At 45.2% G+C, this 21715-nt stretch overlaps 1 protein-coding gene across 1 annotated transcript; it reads right to left on the reverse strand.

Annotated features, from left to right (window-relative positions):
* Window positions 1-1671: 1671 nt before the first annotated feature.
* On the reverse strand, window positions 1672-20854 carry ATF7 (activating transcription factor 7). The gene is made up of 6 exons (XM_048492283.1): window positions 20760-20854; window positions 19749-19862; window positions 13552-13704; window positions 11954-12151; window positions 9210-9318; window positions 1672-4528 (listed from the first exon to the last, which is right to left on the reverse strand). Exons 1-6 carry the CDS (start codon window positions 20805-20807, stop codon window positions 4311-4313), a joined length of 840 nt encoding a protein of 279 aa, XP_048348240.1. The 5' UTR covers window positions 20808-20854; the 3' UTR covers window positions 1672-4310.
* Window positions 20855-21715: the final 861 nt, after the last annotated feature.

A 21715-nucleotide genomic window follows, 5' to 3' on the forward strand; every position in this document is an offset into this window, starting at 1 on the left:
AAACAAGAGAGAAGGAAAAAAGGAAGTAGAGATAACAGGAACAAGATGAAATGTTTAGGGTAGAAAAAAAGGAAGCAGACAGATCTAAAAACTAGCTCAGGCAACAGAGTTAGCTGCACTCCCTGTGAGGCAGGAAATAAAGTGTGATGATGCCCCGTCAAACAGGAATCTCATTTCTGCCTCCCTGATTGGACAGTGGGACTCAACAAGAAGATGCCCTCCAGCTCATAGGGAGAAACAAGAATGTAAACCCCACCCACCCCTGAACATTTTAAAGCAGTACATTATAGTGTGTGCTTCTAAATGCAGCTTGTGAACAGAAATTCCATTTCTACCAAGTGAAGCAATTTTGCTCCAACCAATAATCTGGTGAGAAATTGTTAGATGCACCTAAATATACCAATTTGTGCAGCCACTTCTGCACAAGAGGCACTGTCAATAGGGCACCCACTACTTAACATCTCCTATGTTACAGGTGCAGCATGAAGTCAAATTATGGCATATTTTTGTTTAATGCAAGGGGATTATTTTTAGAAGATGATTCACAGCTCGCTGGAGGTAAATGCAATCAACTGGTCAGTTAGTACAACAACTAAGGATACTAAGAAAGGCCCTTTGCCTCCAAGATTTCACTGCAAGCATGTCTTGTGGACAACGTGAAATATGCTATTGTTTATCATCCCTTCCATACTATGTACAGTTTCACATTTAGAAAACAGATTCCCTTGTCAGCTAAAGAAAAACAAGCGATAGTTGTCATGGCCTGGCATTAAAATAGGAGCTGGACTGTATTCACCCTATGATCAAGATGGATAGACAGGTGGTTACATATTACTATAAAAAGATGAGGTACCAAATAACTCTGTTTCCCAACTAAGAACACTTCTCATGTAGAACTGGGCCTGTACATATTCTTACCCCTCAAGTGATGGCTTGTAGACCATATCAAAACCCACCAAGCCTCTCCAATGGCATCACTCAAGCCAATCTTTTCTCTTCCAATAGCTACTGATGGTATAACTTTTCCTGTTTATGTGGCCAGTCAAGTCCCAGCTGAAAAAAGAGTCCAGCACTCTGGGGATAACAAGAGTCCCAGCACTCTGGGGATAACAAAAGAAGGAACCAGCTGGCCTGCTCTAACATTAGTTTTTAACAATTGCTCTAGAGCCGTGGTGGCGAACCTTTGGCACCCCAGATGTTATGGACTACAATTCCCATCAGCCCCTGCCAGCATGGCCAATTGGTCATGCTGGCGGAGACTGATATGTAGTCCATAACATCTGGAGTGTCAAGAGTTATACACTCTAGAAAAGGCATTTGTGACAGCAAACCCTCTTTTGAATGCAACATACAGTGACTGAATCCAGGCAAATCTGAAAATCAAAATCTGCTTAACAGACCGACTGGAAGAGGGGCTATAGTTCAGTGGCCGTGCACGCACATATGCATACAGAAGGTTCTCCCAAGTTGAGTCCCTGGAATCCCCAGTTAAAACATCCTCAGTCACCAGGGCTGGGAAAGGCCTCTGCCTTGAAAACTTGGGCAGTCTCTCTATGTGTCTGACTCAGGTCAGAGAAATCAGCAGTCTGATTCCATATAAAACAGCTTACTACTTCCTCTCTCACTACAGATTTGGTACCCATTCAAAGTTCCAATTCAGCCCAGCCTCGATCTTTGGATGCTTCAATCCACATATTCTCTCCGCCGGCTCTGCAACCCCACCGGAGCAGACACGTCGAAAAATGAAATGGATCAGAAATGCAAATTGGACAAACATGCAAACAGTATCCTTACATGTGTTAACGGAGACATTCACAGCTGGAATCAACCGGATGTTGTGGGATTTCTGGGCTGTGGGGCCAACGGCCTGTTGGTTTTTGCTCCTAACGTTTCACCCACATCTATGGCTGGCATCTGTGACATGCCTCTGAAGGTGCCAGCCACAGACATATGCAAAACATTAGGAGCAAAAACTACTAGACCCCAGCCACGCAGCCTGGAAAACCCCCAACAGCCAGTATCCTTAGACTTTGAAGGGTGCAAAGAGACAGACAGTGAAAGAAAGAAGTCCGCTGCTGAACTCTATCCTTCAGAAATCAAACTTCCTTTCTTTTTGCATTACCCTTCGAGGATTCCGACTGCACCTGCTACATATTTTAATCATAGATGTCACTAAGGAAACAGAGATCCTGTTGGGAGCAGTTATATTCAAAACACTTTGCCCATGTGCATTTTCTCCAGATCAAATGAACGGGGAAGGGCAAAAAATGATAGGAACTCTGCAGACATTTGGAATAAAGTTTCCTGCTGTTTTTAAAGAAAGGGGAAAGGCAAGATGACTAAGAGGTGAAGGGGAGTCATGAAAGAAAAATGTCAGGCAAGAGAGGAAATGGGTCAAGAAACATTGAGGCTGATGTCCTGAGAAGCCAGAACAGTGGTAAGAAGAGAGTCCACGCCCACCCCAACCCCCCCCGCCCCCGCAGAAGTTTTAACATGTTCGCATTGTGCTGTTGACAATGCCAGCCCTGAACAGGTTGGAGAGAGAGCATTTATGTGTCCACTCACACTCCAGTAAGTAAATTTGAATAGTGAACGTCATATGATTTGGCTGCACGCATACAAAGACCCACTGACAGGGGATGACTGAAATGAAAATGCATATGATGAAGAGGAGGACTAGTTGACATTTAATGGGCTCCAAGGGAGCCAACAGTTACAGTTCAAGTGCCACAGAATATCCTCCATGCATGACCCACTGATTGAGATTCAAGCAAAAAATCAGGCAAGCAAGAGGTCATGACAAACTATAGAGACAAATACACACACATACACGCACGCACAAACAGGCCTTGGTAATAAGAAGCAACAATTCCAAATGCCTTTTCAAGTGTCTTAAATGGACACCAATGATTTGAGAATCCTAATTTTGTTCTGAAGGGGATACGTGGGAAAAGAGGCTAGAGAAATTCTAGAAAGAACGAAAATAGATAAGAGGGAAGGAAGTTGAAACGATCACCTGATCCTTTCATCCTCTGAAACAAACAATCCATGATTTAAGGCCACAATCTTGATAAGTTCGTTGGGTTCGGTATGACAGATGATCCCTTGAAATGTGCAGGGTTTTAGAATCGGGTTCTCAGTCTTTCAAAATTCATGACTCACAGAGAAGCTTTCTGCAGCCAAGCAGCTGCCAAGCTGTCTCAACTCACCCTTGTGTGAGTCATCAACCCAGTGCCCAACCTTCAGAATAGCATGATTTATATTGCGCATATACGCATGCATGTAACACATACAGAAAGATTTCGTATCCTGCTAGGGGTGGGGTGCAAGGTAACTCTGCTGGATGCTGTAGGTCTACTCTCCCTCTACCAGGAATACTGATCACCACTCCTCCTTGCACCCCTGAGATACTTCTATAGCATACATCCACAGCCGCAAGGGCTTGAACCTCTAGTCATGAAAGCAGAGTTTCTCGGGATGCAGTGCCAGACAAACAGTGATCAAGGAAGGAGGACACACTCAGCCCCGATAACATGCACTGCTTCAGGCTAGGCGATCGGAGAAACATGCAAAAGCTTTGCCGTTTTCACCACTGCACCTGCGCTCACCCGTACATTGCAGCAGCCAACGATGAAATCTCTTACGTGGTTCACAAAATAATTTTGGAGAACTTGGGGGGGGGGGGGGGGTTGGGAAGGTGGGGAAGAAAACAGAAGAGGAGATCAAATCCGCAAAGTTATGGAGCTTACCACCTTCAGAGCCAAGGGGTCCTGTGCGAAAGTGCAGAATTCAAGGCCAGCTACAGTGGCAACAGACACACCAGAGATGGCTGAAAGCACTGGAGTGCCACAAACTGAAAACTGACAGCACAGGCTAAAACTCCCAGCCTCCCCGTGAGGCATTTGGTTTCGCTTTGCTCAAGCGGGCCAACTCAGGAAAGCACCATGAGGAGCTAAGCTAAGGGAGGCTTAGTGTTAACATAATTTATACCTGAACCGTAACCATTTAAGACCACACTGAGCGCTGTTGGTTCAACATGAGTGATCTTGCCCTAAGAGAAGGTGAAGTTGTTCAGTCCGAAGTCATCCTTTGGAAACAGGTGGTCACGTGACAACTACTTTGGGCCAGGAAGGGATGTGTTGTGTTAAAAGCTCCATAGTTGCACTTAACTCACTTTTAACAAAAAAGAAAAGAAAAGAAGCAAAAACAAAAATGGTATCCACCCCGTTTTGATCAAGGGGCTTAGTTACGGATCAGTCTCTCCGGCTGCAAGTTCTCATTGTTAGTTCTATGTCACGTGATTGGAGACATCATCTGCCAGCAGACTGGGACTGCGGAGCCATAATGACGTGCGACTGCAGGGGCATGTTCAGTTCTGTCCTTTGGTTTGCCATCTGAGTGAGGACCGAGGTGGCAACAGCTTCGGCGGCAGAGCAGACGTTCAGCCCGTTGGAGGAGGCAGTCAGAGAACTGTGCTGGATGACGGGAGCCGGAGAACCTGTAGGCTCAGAGCTCTCCTTTGGGCTTTCTGTTTTTCCCCCCCGCCCAAGAAAAAAGAAAGAAAGTATTTAGAACACTAACAATGGTAGGATAACAGAGGTCTCAATTTACTTCCTGGGCAGTCATTCTGTTCCCTTCCACCACATACATTCTCTAGCAATTTTAGATGAACCATCAGAAACACACACGTGATAGAAAAATATGCTCCAGCTGATGATTTGGCTTTAAAATGCAGCACACTTTGACATCGTTTGATGAAACTCATCCAGGCCAGCAGGTTAGGTAAATCAGCCAGAACAGCAAACTTTAGCAATCCCGCTATTCTAATTTTAAAATTTTCAGGCACTGGCCCAGGACTGCTCTATACCAGGCAGTCCCCTTTCAACAGTGGAGTAAGATTGAGCCCTTTGTCACTAGACTCTCAGAGAATTACAGTGACACCTGCATTGGCTGCAAACTTTAAAAAACAACACAAGTATTTGTATTTATCTGTATATGGTCTACAAGGCTGGGTCTGAAAGAGTAGCTGATTCTATAGGGCTACTCAAAAATCCATAATTAACTTTATCCCTTGACTGGAAGGGACTTGACACGGAAAACATCAAGAAACTTCCTTACTACTGGTATTTATTGTTTGTGGAAGACTGGATTAGGAGTTGGATTTTGCTTCTCTTGAATAGTGCTCTATGTTTCCATCAGTGTGATGGTGAATATTCCCCCACAATAATACTGATTCCCATTTGGGGGATATAGTACATGACTAATGAAATCCCCTCACAATACTAGAACCAAAGGGCATACATTACAAATGATGGGGGGAAGAATTAGGACTAATAAAAGGAAACATTTCTTCACGCAACGCGTGATGGGTGTTTGAAATATGCTGCCACAGGAGGTGGTGATGGTCACTAACCTGGATAGCTTTCAAAGGGGCTTGGACAGATTGATGGAGGAGAAGTCAATCTATGGCTACCAATCCTGATCCTCCTTGATCTAAGATTGCAAATGCCTTAGCAGACCAGGTGCTCGGGAGCAGCAGCAGCAGCAGAAGGCCAATGCTTTCGCATCCTGCATTTGAGCTCCCAAGGGCATCTGGTGGGCCGCTGCAAGTAGCAGACTGCTGGACTAGATGGACTCTGGTCTGATCCAGCAGGCTCTTTCTTATGTTCTTAAATATGAACATATGTCTTGCAGGAACTGGGGCTTTTATGCAGCTGCTGAAATGAGACTTTAGGATGATGTGAATGCACACTTTCTGGCAGAAAAGCCCTGCTTTTAAAGATAATGCTATAATTCTAGTTTGAACCAATACTCACTAGTCATGGATTATTTCTTCCAAATTTTAGGTGTATGTCTGGTTTAGTATTTTTAGAATCAACTGGGGTGGGGAATCCTCAAACACGCTAGATGGCCATGCTTCTTCATTCTCTCCTAACAGAATGAGAAACTCTGACATCACCGCTTCTCCTTCCCGCCTCCGCTCCCTCGCCAAATGATTTACAAGCATTATAAATAAAAACAACCCAACTGTGAATGAAGAACCTGCAATTCCATCCATGAGCTCAAGCAGGGTGTTTGTTGTGAGGGGGGAAGGGCAAGGAGATTGTCAGCCCCTTTGAATCTCCTGCAGGAGAGAAAGGGGGGATATAAATCCAAACTCTTCTCTTCTTCTTCTTGTGCAACATGAATAGTCCTTGCAGCCTTGTAGGCTCCCCGGGGAATTTATTTATTTTTTTGCATCTTTACATCTTGCATCTTGGCTTCACTGTAATTTTTATACACAGGAACTTTTAAATCAGCCCCCTTTTACACAAGTGGAAAGGCAGCTCTGATAAGCAGTTAGAAGATCTGACCAGACCCCTCATAGCAAGTAGCTAGGTATATCCTAGCTGCCTTGAAGCTCCCAGCGTGGTGTAGTGGTTAAAAGCAGGTGGATTCTAATCTGGAGGAACTGGGTTTGATTCGGCCACTTGAGCTGTGGAGGCTTATCTGGGGAATTCAGATTAGATTGTGCACTCCAAAACATGCCAGCTGGGTGACCTTGGTCTAGTCACGGCTCTTTTGGAGCTCTCTCAGCCCCACCTACCTCACAGGGTGTTTGTTGTGAGGGAGGAAGGGAAAGGAATTTGTAAGCCCCTTTGAGAAAGGGGAGATATGAATCCAAACTCTTCTTTTTTTCCCAAAACTGACCACCAAAAATGTTGAATAATTTCCTTTTTCCTCCTCTAAATTTTGATGGTTCGTCTGTATTATTTCTTGATGTTGGGCGATTTGGTTATGCAATTTGCAATAAACACTCAATTTTTTTAAAAAAAAACTTGGTTTGTCATTTGTTGGTCTTGAGCATGTTACTGGACACAAATCTAGCTCTTCTACTGCAGGCCAACATGGCTACCCTCTTGACCCCCTGCTAAACAAAGGTATTCTGGCCCAAGTGACTCTGCAGTATGATGGGATAAAAAAGCCTGTCCTAAAGATCACATCGAATTTTAGGCATTGCTGATAGAGCTGTGGTGTGAAAAGGCTGAGAAAAAGGCAGGTGGTGGGAGGGGGGATATCAGAAAACAAGCTATTTAAGTTAAAGGAATGGGTGGTGAAGAAGAAGACGAAGCCTCCATAGGCCCGGCAGCTTTCCTGCTTTTTCCTGTGACTGCTGCTCCTCCTTGGGAGGGGGGAAGGGCAAGGAGATTGTAAGACCCTTTGAGTCTCCTACAGGAGAGAAAGGGGGGGATATAAATCCAAACTACCCCCTTCCTCCTCCTCCTCCTCCTCCCCCCCACTCCTCCTCCTCCTCTTCCTCCTCGCCTAAAGCTAACTGATCCAACCAGTGTGAAAGAGGCCTGAAGCCTAACTGACTTGCTAGCAACAATCTTATTTTATCTGTGATTGACAGTTTGGGCGTATGATACGATTTGATTAAAGCAGGCCATTCCTGAGGGAGAGATTGCTTGAATATACCTTGACCTATGTCTTAAGCTAGCAGCTGGGATGCAGTCAAGCCAACTGGGGAATTCAGATTAGCCTGTGCACTCCCACACATGCCAGCTGGGTGACCTTGAGCTAGTCACAGCTTTTCGGAGCTCTCTCAGCCCCACCCACCTCACAGGGTGTTTTTTGTGAGGGGGGAAGGGCAAGAAGATTGTAAGCCCCTTTGAGTCTCCTACAGGAAAGGGGGATATAAATCCAAACTCTTCTTCTTCTTCTTAGCACAAACACTTCTGCTGATAACTATGTGCAAGATCTGCTTGTGCAAGAGATTTTCTACAAGCAAAAGTATTTTGTGGGATCTAACCTAATAATACCAGTAATCTGCATGCCACTTTAGAGAAACGCTTCACGTTTTTACTCATTCACACACACACACCTCAGTAATCTTTAGAACAATCCCATAAAGATAAGACAGCATTCTTATCCACAGGTTGCAGAAACTGAACTGAAAAGATGCATAGTGGCAAATCGATATCTGCTGATACAATTACAGTGTAACCTCGGTTTTTGTTGGTAATCTGTCCGAAAAGAATCAATGAAAACCGAAACCAATCAAAACCAAGGCAAACTTTTCCATAGGAATCAATGCACTCCAAAAAACACACCAAAAACACATTTTTGGTGAATAAACATAATGTTTAATGCTGAAAACAGTAACAAACAATAACATTAGAACCAGCTTCAGAGCCAGTGGACCAATGTCGCACCGGAAAGCTGTCCAAAGAGGTCTGTTTCTGACACCTCTTTAAAATTTGTCTGAAATGGGGCAAGACATTGTCATTAAACAAGTTAAATGTATTGTCGAAGGCTTTCACGGCCGGGATCGCTTTAGGTTAGAGCATGGTCGTGAATTTCTAGTTAACATTCTCTCTCACATTTTGCCTACATCTGTGGCTCTCAGAGGATCCTCTGAAGATGCCAAATACAGATGGCATAAACGCCAGAGAATGTTGCCAGAACACGGCCATACAGCCCGAAACCACACAGCACCCACCAAACAAGTAAGTTAAATGTATTGTCGAAGGCTTTCACGGCCGGAATCACTTGGGTGCTGTGTGGTTTCCGGGCTGTATGGCCGTGTTCTAGCAACATTCTCTCCTGACATTTTGCCTACATCTGTGGCTTCAGAGGATCCTCTGAAGATGCCAGCCACAGATGCAGTAACGTCAAGGAGAATGTTAAATTCTGTCATATACGAAGCTCCAGCACCTCGTCATGAGATTAAATGTCGGTTAGTTGAATGATTTCAGGTTAGAATTGGAGTTAGCGGGTTTTGAAATGTACTGATTCTTCCTTGGATTTTGCCTACATCTGTGGCTTCAGAGGATCCTCTGAAGATGCCAGCCACAGATGCAGGCGAAACGTCAGGAGAGAATGTTGCTAGAACACGGCCATACAGCCCGGAAACCACACAGCACCCAAATTAAACAAGTTGCAGACACGGCCTGCAACAGCTTTGTCCAGGTGATTTTTCTTCACAAACCCATGCACCTTACTGCAAATCAATGAAAACCAAGGCAAATCAATGAAAAGTGAGACAAATTTTTCACTGAAAAAATCGATGAAAACCGAAGGCAATGAAAACCGAGGTTCCACTGTATTATTTGACTTTCATGAATACCAAATCACTCCAAAGCTCTATTTTATACAATATTTCAATCCAAGATTGAGAAGCTTTCGCCACTTTTTCCCTGGAGGTACGTTCAGGGACTGCAGCTTACCGAGATAGCCTTGTGTTTTCTTCTGTAATGCAGTGACCGGGCAGTCCTTGTGAGCCAACAGTAGCTGTTTGAGTTGAGCAACCTCGTTCCTTAATAGTGTAACTTCATTCTGTTGGAAAGGGAACATTTACTCTCAACAGCAGGTGTTTGCACATCCAGCCTCTAATTGTTATAGGCAGAGCAAAAATTTGGAGTGGGTCACCAGTAATGACAGCTATTGCAGATAGCTGAGAGTCTATGGGCACTTTCACACATGCAGAATAATGCACTTTCAATGCACTTTGCAGCTGGATTTTACTGTGCGAAATAACAAAATCAACTTGCAAACAATTATGAAAGTGGATTGAAAGTGCATTATTATGCATGTGCGGAAGTGTCCTTAGTATTGGAAATGAGTACTTAAGCCTTTACAGGTTAATGAAGGCTTCATTTTGCTTTTTTTGTATATTCAAGCTGTCCTGGTATTGCACTGCATTTAAGTGAAGCTCTTTTACCTCAGCTGCCTTTTAATGGCCAGGATCAAGCTTGAAAAACAAAATGGGTGGGTTTTTTTTATACAATTAAATAATGTGGAAAGGAAAACTGAAATGCAAAATGACCTGAAATAAATAAATGCCATTTATGTCAATTATTCACTCGCCACACTTTTTGTTTAATGTTTACTATTGTGTGAAAGATAAAAGTAATAAAACTATCTTTTTAAATGACCGCGGTCTTCAAAAGTACTCGGTATCTACATGTATTTTTAATAATGCTTTTTAAAAAAAACTGTTGGCTGTCTTCATGGCCTTGATTGGGTAGAAAGGAGAAAAATAAATTTCGTAAATGGTAATCAAAACAATAGTAGTTCGACCCACTGGACAGATGGACTGAAAGCTAAGCACCTCCTGGGGCTTGGGGAGAGATTCAAAGTTCGAATATATTTCCGTTGCTGAAACACAGCGAAGGTCAACAATCCACCTGAGCCACATGCTGAAGGAAAAGCAACGCAAGGGAGTGTAGAATGCCACCACTGAAGAGTCACGGCACCAACTGGGCAGGGTCCAATAATTCCTCCTGCTATTCTTAGCCTCTAACAAGCTGGAGAAGAGCTGGCAGGGGTTACAGGCCACAGCCTGTTAAAACATATGAGCGGAGCCTGCTTGGACTTGTAACTCCGCCACAGCAGGTCTGCGGGCAGCGTTCCAAAGTTTCCCTCCCGTAAATAAAGGCATGAGGAAATTTAAGTCAACACACATAGAGAGAGAATTCTTTCAGGAAAAGGGAACCTGAGCGGCCACAGAAGCAGCCACCTTCAAGTCTGCAATGACATCCTTGGGAAATGCACAGAAACCCTAGGAGGAATATCGTGCATGTTTGGACTTGGAAGACTCACTCTACCCCAGGGGTGTCCAACTCTGGCGCTTAGATGTTTATGGACTACAATTCCCATTGGCCCCTGCTGGCATGGCCAATTGGCCAATACCAGACCATGGCCACACAGCCCGGAAAACCCACCACAACCTAATTGAATCCAGCCGTGAAGGCCTTTGACAATATATTTCTTCACACATTACAGGTGATTATATCTCCTAAGTCAACTTCACAGATTGTCAAGATTCAATTCAGACTGTCAAGACTTAAGTTGCCAATAGCAACTTAAAGGCCAACAAAATGTCCAGGGCATAATAAGCTTTAGAGAGAGGCAAAGCTCACTTTCTCAGAGGCAGCTTTTACTCTTGAAAGCTTATACCCTGGAAATCTTAGGGAATTCTAATTTTGCTGCTCTACTGCGGACTTACACAGCTACCCATCTGTCACTATTTAATACATTGTGCAATCAGGAATTAATGGTATTTTGGAATGGTCAATGTGCCCATTTTTTAAACTTCCAGGCACTAAATAGAAATATGGATTGTTTATTTAGTGCCTTTTATGTCAGACTACCACTTGCAATTCACTGTATTGTGAACCACAATGTTTACAATTCCTCTGCCTATATCTATCCATGCATATGTTGAGAAAGGGTCAAGTCCAGGGATGGCCAAACTGTGGCTCGTGAGCCACGTGTGGCTCTTTGCCACATGTGTAGCTCATGGCTGGGGAGGCTGGTTGGTGGAGTGGGTCTCTCCCTCTCCCGGCCTGTCTCTCACTGTGCGTGTCCTTGTCCACGCTGTTACACTTGGCTATGGGGCAGGGAGGTCGAAAGGGGTGGCAAGGGGCCAGAGGCAGAAGTGCCCAAGGTCTATAGCCCCTGTAATTCATACAGCCTTGACAACATATCAGCTGGATTTTAAACAACTCAGCAAAATGGAGACTCACAATATTTCTACTAGCAGGAACAGCCAGTAAATATCATTAGCAATATTTGTTTTTACCCCTTTTGGGGTTTTTTTGCCAGTCTCCTTGAATGCTAGTAAAACTAATGAAAATATATACATGAACAATTATTCTGCATGTGTAATTCTTAATATTTATATAAGAGGTTTGTAACAAAATGTGCATGTAACAATAAAAATGTGTCTATAATATTTGCTCATGTCTTGTGGCTCTCAGGCATCTGAAGTTTATTCTATGTGGCTCTTACGTTCAGCAAGTTTGGCCACCCCTCCTCTAGTCCATGAAACCTTCTGCCATTTTAAATCTGTTACGGCTAAGTAAAAAAACATAAAAAAGAGAATCTTGTGGTACTTGCAAAACCTTTGTCAAGTGCAACCACTTGCAACATAAACAGTTGCGTCTGGGAACGCTGTTGCTGTACTTACACTTAGTTGGATGTTCTGTGTTGTGAGCTCCTCGGCCTTCTTCTCCAAGGAATTAACCCAGATCTTGCGTTTCTGACGGCAGCGGGAGGCTGCAGCGCGGTTCCTCTCCAAGAAACGTTGCCTGCGTTCATCCGGATCTTCCTCCATCGTGCGTCTCCGTCTGCCGCCAGTGCTAGGTGTGGGCTGAGCTGGGGAAACCTAGGGTTAACGAGTGGAAGAATAGCAGAAATCAGCAGGCAAGATTAACAACACAGCTTGGACATCTATTAGGTCTCTTAATGTGGTTTAATTTCCCTGACTCTGGGCTTTATCGATGGAATGATATGTTCAAAAGCCACTTGCCTACATGCTACCTTTGAATCCCATCAGGAGCATGATTGTACCCATCAAAACTAATCACACATGAGTAGTCGTTGTACAACAACAATTCACTGCTCTTGGGATAGTTATTCTTTAAGACCAACCCAGATTTTTCTGTTATTTTGAAGAAAGGAAATGAACTGCCAAAAGACTCATAGATCTACAGGTTCTCACCTTAGTTCAGCCTCTAAATTATGAATGCCAGTTATTCACTGTCAGGCACATACGGATAGTAAACTTCTGGATGCCAGTCTAGCTGACAGAGCAGGTGGCGATTTTGATGGGAGGTTGGCAGTTGGTGTATTGGAAGGAGCAAACGGGGTGTGTTTAAACCCAAGTAATTAAAACAGGGGAAAGATCTCAAAATGTTGCTTCTGTATTCCAAATTGTGTCCCTACCGGATACAATGTCCGATTGGCAAACGCCTGGCAGCAAATGGTGAATAGAAGCTGTTAAGGCTCTATGCAGGGCAACATGCTTCCTATATCTATTTCAGAGGCAATGGGATCAGTGCCCAAACTGCCCAGATTCTGCAACCAGAGAATTCAAACTCTGTGACTGTGAAGAACGAAACAAATTAGGTAAACATGTACATAATTTTTTTTCATTTTAAAAAAGTTTTGCTTTGTAGAATCTAAAGAGTTTGATGCAATGTTTTTGGAAAATAAAGTTTGGAACACAGGTTGGGGTGGCCGAGGAAAGCGTATAGAAGAAGAGGAAGAGGAAGAAGAAGAAGAAGAAGAAGAGTTGGATTTATATCCCCCCTTCTCTCCTGTAAGGAGACTCAAAGGGGCTTACAATCCCCTTTCCCTTCCCCCCCTCACAACAAACACCCTGTGAGGCAGGTGGGGTTGAGAGAGCTCCAAAGAACTGTGACTAACCCAAGGTCACCCAGCTGGCATGTGTTGGGAGTGCACAAGCTAATCTAGTTCCCCAGATAAGCCTCCACAGCTCAAGTGGCAGAGCGGGGAATCAAACCCGGTTCTCCAGATTAGCGTGCACCTGCTCTTAACCACTACACCACGCTGGCTCTCTAGAAGAGTTATGGGAAGTAACTTGAAGATGTGGAGTCACTTCCTAACACCTGGAAATCAAAGGAGCATCGTTGCCTGCTCTGTGGACTATTGGATGATGCACTTGTGTACAAGTGTAGCTGAAGAGATTTCCAAATGATTATTGCACACCCTCCTGTCCCTAAATGATGAACCCCCTATTGAACATGCGATTTCCAAGCAGACCTGTGGTTGTGCTGGAGATGGAGCATCAGGGTGCTGGATGAGTATTTGACCCTGTTCGGGTCGAGACGTCACCATTGTGCTAGCTGATGCAACCATCATGCTGCTGCCGTTTAGGGAGGAAGTGACCCCTTGAGTCAGGCTAGCTTTCAGCCTCTGGAAGGGAAAGAAAAAAATAAAACAGTCAGCAGAGGCTCAACTGGTTTCTTTCTGAGGTTTTTGCCCCATCTCCTCTGTTCGCTTGCAGGGATACTGGCTTTTGAGTGGGATGACTGGAAAAGTTCTTGGGATGTGGTTTTAGCTTTAGATTCTCATTTCCATTCTCAGGAGAGATACAGGCTGGCAAAACGTCTGTAAATATCTGTGAAATGTCAGAACAGCAGTATCTTAGGAGAATCTGTCACATTAGTATGAAATACTTATGTAATTCCCTCCCATACATCCAGTTAAGAAATATTTCAAGTTTTTAGAAAATACCACCCCTATTTTGGGTGTCTAACATTTGCTGGGTCTTAATATATCCCCCTGAACAGGGACTAATTTGAAGGATTTCTGAATATGAGCTGTTGCCAGTTTTTCAGACTATGTGGTCGTGGTCTGGTAGTTTTTGCTTCTATATAAATGTCTGAATTCCTACATAACCCTGAAGAGTAACAGGGTCTGGCAGAAGATGCCCTACAAATGCATTAATTTGCTGCTTTGTGTATTCCTGCGTTTAGCCCTGACATAAGTTAAGCCCTGCTCTACTAATGTTACATGTATGTTTGTGCATTTTTGTAATTATGGCCTTAGACACATGCATCATCAGAGCCAGAATCCAAAAGTAACAATGACCTAGATTGCCAAAGAACTGCACCTGTCCACGCCATATGGCAAAGTGCTTTTGAAACCAAGGGCAGTTGCAAAAGCGGGCTTGGACAAATGGCATGAGGAGACTGACAGTTCAAAGAAAATAAATTAAAAAGTCACAAGGCTGACAAAAGTTCTTTGCACAAGTCCCAGGAGCTAGTTAGAATCCTGGCCAATAAGAGTTGGAAATCTGGCAAAAAAAATTATTAAGCCTTGCTTTTTCTGAAAAACTTCACAGCAAACCAAAACATTTCACTAATTGATACTTAGAACACAGTAACTAGTTTGTGAAATGAAAGAGAATACTTCAATGTCTAATGATACCCCCACTATATATAATGTATAAATAACTACAGTTATTACCTTAAAAAAAACACACACACAAAACCATATCCCAACAGCACTGGTCATCTTTCAGTATATTGGAACCAGATACTATGCCACACATGAAGCTGTCACTGAAAACTCTGTGTCAGTATCTACAACTTATCCATGCCCTGACATCAAATATTCTGCATTGCCTCACCCCACTGGGTTAGAGAGGAGAGGGAAACGTGCAATGACATGGCATCAAGGCATATTGTTATGATGTCAGTTTGTATTAATGGTACAGGAGGTAGGTGAGCAAGACACGTGGCTGCCATTTTCAGCAGGAAGGCATGCTAACACTGAACGTCTTTTACTCTGTCATTGCCACCTGCACTGCCCCCTTCTCTTGCATCATCTAAACTGAGACATTCAACGGCTTGAAGCATGAACTGGCCACTTTTGATTCTGTCATTGCAAAGTGCCACCCATATCAACGGCACAGCAGCCTTTCAACTGCACAGACTAATTGTTTTGAAAAAAGATGACAGGATTATGTTTCTGGAAGCTTTGAAAGTTATTTTAAATTAAGGATGGATGGATGGATGTTCTTGGCTGCAGACAGCACACGACAGATCTGCCCACAGTTTAAGAACTTCTAGTGGTGGTGTTCTCTATGGTCACTGCCCCCTGCTGAACACATGGGTGGGAGATCACCTGGGAATACCAGATGCTGTATGCTTTGGGGAGGGGATGTAGCTCCGTTGGTACAGCGTCTGATTTGGTGGGCAGAAAATCCCACATTCAATCCCCAGCACCTCCAGTTGAAAAGATCAGATAGTGGGTGTCTGCCTAAGGGTGTGGAGAGCTGCTGCAGGTCTGAGTAGCTGATACTGACTTTGATGGATCAAGGTCTGAATCGGTATAAGGCAAATTCATCTGTTCTCTGAGGTTTGGCCTTAAATGAGCTGAGCTTGGAAAACCTTGGTGAGACCACCTTTTCAGCTGAAGTGCCCAAGCTCTGGAATCCCTTGATCACAGGGTCCTGGTCAGCTGTCACTGGTTCTCTGGAACCTAGTGAAGACAGCTCAAGAAAAGTTTCCTGGAAGGTCAGAATACTACTAAACTGATTTTAATTACAATCTTGTTTTGATTATGAACTTTACTACTATGGCTGGTGTTAACTCTTTAGTTTTTAGCTGATAAGCTTTTCACTGCTTTTTTTTGCTGATTTGTAGAAAATAACAGAAGTTTTATTTATTTATTTATTTATTAGATTTATTAATTGCCCCTCCCATGTCTGGTTCGGGGCGATGTACAGCCAAAATTACAATACATAAAACTGTTTTGACAAAGAATCCATAATTTAAATATTATTTTTTTGCTTCTTTACTTTTATTGCATTGACTTTAAGTCAGCAAACTGCAAACCCTTCATTGTACTGTTCACAATTTTTATGCTTTACCTTTTGTCTTTTAACACTTTGATGTGTTAAATCAGCACCTACTTGAAGGGCAGGAGATAAACGATGTATATATTAATAAAAATGTAATGCTGTACTTTTTAATATTAAAACACTCACTTTCACATCTAATTCTTTTCCCCTCTGCTCTAAGAGCTGCCAGCATAGGGACCCCAATGATACCAGCACAGAACAGATAGGAAAGACTTTTCCACGAACCTGAGCATCATAGGAAGCTACAAATGAAAATAATTTCTGGATGACTTTGTCAGGTTACTACTGTGGACCTAACTGTCAGCCTAATTTAGGTTTTTCTTCCATATCTTAAAAAATACGTTTGGCACAGCAAGTGAAATTGGAAGCAAAAGAAAAATAAACAAAAGAAATGGGACTATCACCATTTTTTCCATTGGCAGCATTTTTGAGATGCCATGGAGAAAATGTAGTAGGTGTTCAAACAAACCTCTTACAAATATGATTTTTAAAAGTTTTTTTTTAAGTTTAAATTTATAGCAAGTTTTTTTGTAAAACAAACAAACTTGGTTTAAGAAGAAAGCTGAAGTTAACCCATGAAGTATGTTAAAGCCTGTGCTTGTAATCTCTAAAAACAGAATCATAGTTGTCAAATACCAAGCTTTAGGCTGTTTTTCTATGTAAAATGAGAACACCATGGGGGAAAAAATATGTGACCTGAGGTTAAGCATTGCAAATGGCACAATAAATCATCCATTGTTGTTGCTAATACATTGGTCCAGTAGGAATCCTGCAAGTCAACACAGGCCCTGGGATCCAGGAAATGCCCTCCAATGGCTTACCAGAGCTCATCTGGATAATCTCGCACGCCTATCTGATGATCTCAAACTACCTGAAGGACACTTTTCTTCCATATAACCCTAAAAACTCACTTAGGCTGTCTCTGCACAGCCCAATAACAGCCCCCTAGGGATGGTAAATACACTGTCCCTGGAGTACTGTTTGGGGAGCTAGGTTTTTCAAAAGTGGCATCTTCCCACTGGTGCAGTGTGAGCCGCACTGGTGTGAGGACACCGCATTTGGCCCCTCCGGTGTTTGTGAGGTACTTACCTTTCCTTCCTGTGCAACTCTGGATGGCTGGAAAGACATGTCCATGCTGTCCTCCGACCCCCGGGGTCCAGAGCTGCACAGGAAGGAAAGGTAAGTGCCTCGCAAACACCCTGGGTGGTTCTGTGTGAAGCCGCCCCTGACACTCCACTGGCTTTATTTAAGCCGGTGGGAAGCCGCTGCTCTGGCCATGCAGAAACGGCCTTAGATTTTTATCTGAAGCTGTTAACTTGGTGCCTTCACCTTCAAAGTGTGGTGGATGGGGCTTGAGAGAAGACCTTTCCAGTGGTGGTTTCCAGGGCTCTGTGATGCCTTCTGCAGTGAGATCCATCGGGCACTTCACAAGTTAAAATTTAGAGTAGACGAAGGCCATTTGACAGTCCTTCTGTTTTCAGTTATTCTACTGTGTCGGTTGCCTAGAGTATTATTTTATTGTTGACTGTTTTATATAAAAGTATTTTGGAAAAGTACAAATATTTGAGATTCAGATTCTCAAACTGTAATTATTTATGACTTGACTAAGCTCACAACATGGAACACTTCTACTCCTTCTCATGGATAAATATTTTTACCATATCTCGCTTCTGCAAATTTCTGGACAATTGTTAAAGCTGAATTTACTGAAATGTATATCTTACTAAGCACGCACAGGATTGAAGACTCAGATGTCAAATAAGTGGTTGTTTAGTATTCTTGTATGTATATGAAGAGCCAAACAGAAATCTTTGCCTCTTGTTTCAAAGCAGATGTACTTCTGGAGAGCAGAAGATAGGTTTGCTGCAAGACTCCAGATTTTAGTTTAGCTGCAGAACAGGATGTTTTAATTCTTATATGCGAAAATATACAGATTTCAAAACAGAAACTATCATTCCACCTGGCTCTAACTTCCACAGATGGTCTGAGATGCCCAGGAAAAAAATAAGGCACAGGGCTTCCTAAATCTGTCTGTGTGCTCAACCACTTGACGTGAGATCTTGATGCCAACCTCCATCTCTAAGCTCCCCCATTCCTCCTTCCCTTACCATCTTTGTTCACCCCTTTATTTTATTTGAATCTTCTGCACCCCCAGACCATTCCGCTTCGGTCATTTCTTTAATGGGGCAGATACTGTAAAAGCTTTTTATCTGGTACTTTGTTATCAGGAACCCGCAGTTAACTGGTATTGCCCAACTGGCAAGCTCCTCCCCCTCAGTAACCACACCCTTCACATTTTGGGACAGGGGAATGCCCCACTCCCATCTCTCAAACCAGGTGGCCAGCTTGAGGCCTCCGAATGGAGTTGGTCTCCTGACAACCGCTGCTGTAAGCTGCTAGGGGCCTTCTTCCTTCGCCCGCCTCAAACGGCCAGGAGCCAGTTTTATTAGAGGGCTCATGGGCAGTTGGCCTAATAATACTCTTGTGTAAGATGGCTCTGTGGCTCAGGAGGAAGGGTCCCACCAGGCATGAGAGTTGTCACCACAGCATGCCCAGCAGGATGGCGTTAGGCCATAATGGATTCCTCATGGTAGAGGAGAAGAAGAGGAGGAGGAGTGGAGGAAGAGTTTGGATTTATACCCCCCTTTCTCTCCTATAAGGAGAGTCAAAGTGGCTTACAAGCTCCTTTCTCTTCCCCACCCCACCCCCCCACAACAAACACCCTGTGAGGTGGGTGGGGCTGAGAGCTTTGAAGAGCTGTGATTAGCCCAAGGTCACCCAGCTGGCGCGTATTGGAGCACACAGACTAATCAAGTTCCCCAGATAAGCCTCCACAGCTCAAGTGGCAGAGCAGGGAATCAAACCCGGTTCTCAAGATTAGAGTGCACCTGCTTTCCACCACTATGCCACTGTTGCTCCTGGCCTATCTGCTCAACCTGCAACTGCTGTTCCCTGTCAGCGCCAAATAAGAAAGATGTACAGTGCTGCCCCTGCTATCCAGCGGAGACATGATATTGAGTAAGCAAGGCTGCTGGTCACATAGTGTAGGAATTGGTTGCAGATTTAGAACAGGTAACTGAGAATACATGATAACCAGAAGTCGCACACCAACACACCTGAGGCTGCCTTATACTGAATCAGACCCATGAAGGTCAGTATTGTCTACTCGTCTGCAAACTGCAGCTCTCCAGATGTTCATGGACTACAATTCCCATCAGCCCCGGGCATGCTGGCAAGGGCTGATGGGATTTGCAGTCCATGAACATCTGGAGAGCCGCAGGTTGCAGACCCCTGGTCTACTCAGACTGGCAGTGGCTCTCCAGGGCCTCAGGTAAGAGGTCTTTCACATCACTTCTTCCCACATCAGCACTTTTAGCTAGTCAGGTTTTGTTCCCCTCTTCTCTTAGCCTGTTATTATTTGAGGGTAAATACAGAAATCACAAATGAATATCATTCCTATCATATTAGTTCATTTATTAGTTCATTTCCCTCCTAAAAAAAGATATTTCTTACACTCACAGGTTGCTGAGTCCAATGCTATTTTACTTTAATTACATTTTACAAACGAATGCAATGTAATGGAGCTCACCATTTTAGCTTCCGATTGCATTGGAAGGCCTGATGGTGAAATGGAGCCACAGCCGACAATTGGAGGACCAGGGATACCGGGAATGTTTGGCACGACGGACATCGGCCTTGCAAGCTGTAAGCAGAAGAGTCAAAATAAGCAATTTTTATGATACTTTTTTTTTTACACAATTCCGTCCTTGGGGGGAACCATGCTTTCCTGATCAACTGTATATTTTAGGGATCTCGCCAGCAGTGCTTTTAAAAGCAGCATTACGGTTGCTTTAGGTCACAATGTTATCAGTGGTTGCTCTGCAAAGGTAGAAACTGGAAGCAAAAGAAATGGCTCTTTCTTCCCGTACCCCAGGCAGCATTTTCCAGATACCTCGGCTGTAAATGTCCCAACTAATCATGAATACAAGGCAACCGCCAGTCGTGTAGAATTTATAGCCTCCGCTTCCCCCACACAAGGCAGCAGCTTCTGGAACCCTTAAATGGATTCATGGTACACCCGTGAAGAAATCGACACTGGATTTGCCCATATGGTGGAATCGGCAGCTGAAGCAACGCAGACCGCGCCAGAAGGTACTCAAGTTTGTCAATCACTTATCCCAAGAAAATTCATAGGCAGAAATAAAAGCTAAATAACCATTTCATGCCCTGAAGAGACTGGGGAGGAAGGGGTTTTTTTTTTTTTTTTTGGCCTGGCTTGGAAAGGGCAACATGTTCTCTGCAAGCTTGAATGATTTCAGCATAGAGCTAGCTAATCAGAGAGCCTGAAGTTCCCAGGCCTGGAACCGACAGTGCAAGCCATCTGCTCCGATGGAGGATTCAGTTTTGAGCTTAATGCTCTGAAATGCATTTGGCAGGGACTGCTACCCTGCAGCCTCCGCCCCTCCAGCCAAGGCCTATCTCACACAGAGGGGTAAAGAGAGGTGTCAATTTTGCAAATTAAAGCGTCCACATATACTCTGCAAAAGTAAAAGCTGTCCCTTCCTCTATCAAACCCGGCCATGCTGGAAGCCTCTATTACCGATATGACAGAAGGCATCTGAACAGGAGGGCCAGGAAGGACAGGCATGGTCTGCCCATTCACAAGTTGCAGGACAAGTGGCACGGAGCCGGTTGGAGATCTGGAAGGAAACAAAGACACCACACACATACCTCAGTTCAGCTTACATGCCTTATCAGAAGTTCCTGCCCAACACATACCAGATGCAAGTGATTCCCTTGGACGCACAAAGCCTCCCCTGTGCTAAGCTGCCCACAGAACACATTGAATACCTTTGCAGGGGCAGCAGTGTCTGAAAGGGAGAACATCAAATATCCAAACCTAATTCTTTAACTGCCAGCTCATGGGTCTCCTTGTCTACAAGCACATGGGCTGCAGAAGAACAGATTCTCCCACCCCACCCCCCCCCCCCCCCCCGCCCCCCCCCCACCCCCCCCCCCCCGCCCCCCCCCCCCCCCCCCCCCCCCCCCCCCTCCCACCCCCCGCCCCCCCTCCCCTCCCCCCCCCCCCCCCCACTCCCCCGCCCCCCCTCCCCCCCTCCCACCCCCCCGCCCCCCCCTCCAGCCCCACCCCCTCCCCGGGACCCCCCCCCCTCCCTCGCACCCCCCCCCCCCCCCCCCCCCCCCTACCCCCACCCCTCCCCCCCCCCCCCCCCCCCCCCCCCCACCCCCGCCCCCCCCCCCCCCCCCCCCCCCCCCACCCCCCCCCCCCCCCCCCCCCCCCCCCCCCCACCCCCCCCCCCCCCCACCCCCCCCCCCCCCCACCCCCCCCCCCCCCCACCCCCCCCCCCCCCCACCCCCCCCCCCCCCCACCCCCCCCCCCCCCCACCCCCCCCCCCCCCCACCCCCCCCCCCCCCCACCCCCCCCCCCCCCCACCCCCCCCCCCCCCCACCCCCCCCCCCCCCCACCCCCCCCCCCCCCCACCCCCCCCCCCCCCCACCCCCCCCCCCCCCCACCCCCCCCCCCCCCCACCCCCC

Source organism: Sphaerodactylus townsendi, linkage group LG03 (genome assembly GCF_021028975.2).
Source record: "Sphaerodactylus townsendi isolate TG3544 linkage group LG03, MPM_Stown_v2.3, whole genome shotgun sequence".
In the NCBI taxonomy this organism is placed as follows: domain Eukaryota; kingdom Metazoa; phylum Chordata; class Lepidosauria; order Squamata; family Sphaerodactylidae; genus Sphaerodactylus; species Sphaerodactylus townsendi.

Excerpts from the sequence above, each read along its gene's own strand:
- ATF7 (XM_048492283.1), bottom strand. The coding sequence starts at position 20,807 with ATGCCTGTCCTTCCTGGCCCTCCTGTTCAGATGCCTTCTGTCATATCG. Across the intron at positions 19,863-20,759 it reads AGATGCCTTCTGTCATATCG|CTTGCAAGGCCGATGTCCGT; the intron begins GTAATAGAGGCT and ends TTCTGCTTACAG. Across the intron at positions 13,705-19,748 it reads TGCAATCGGAAGCTAAAATG|AGGCTGAAAGCTAGCCTGAC; the intron begins GTGAGCTCCATT and ends TTTCCCTTCCAG.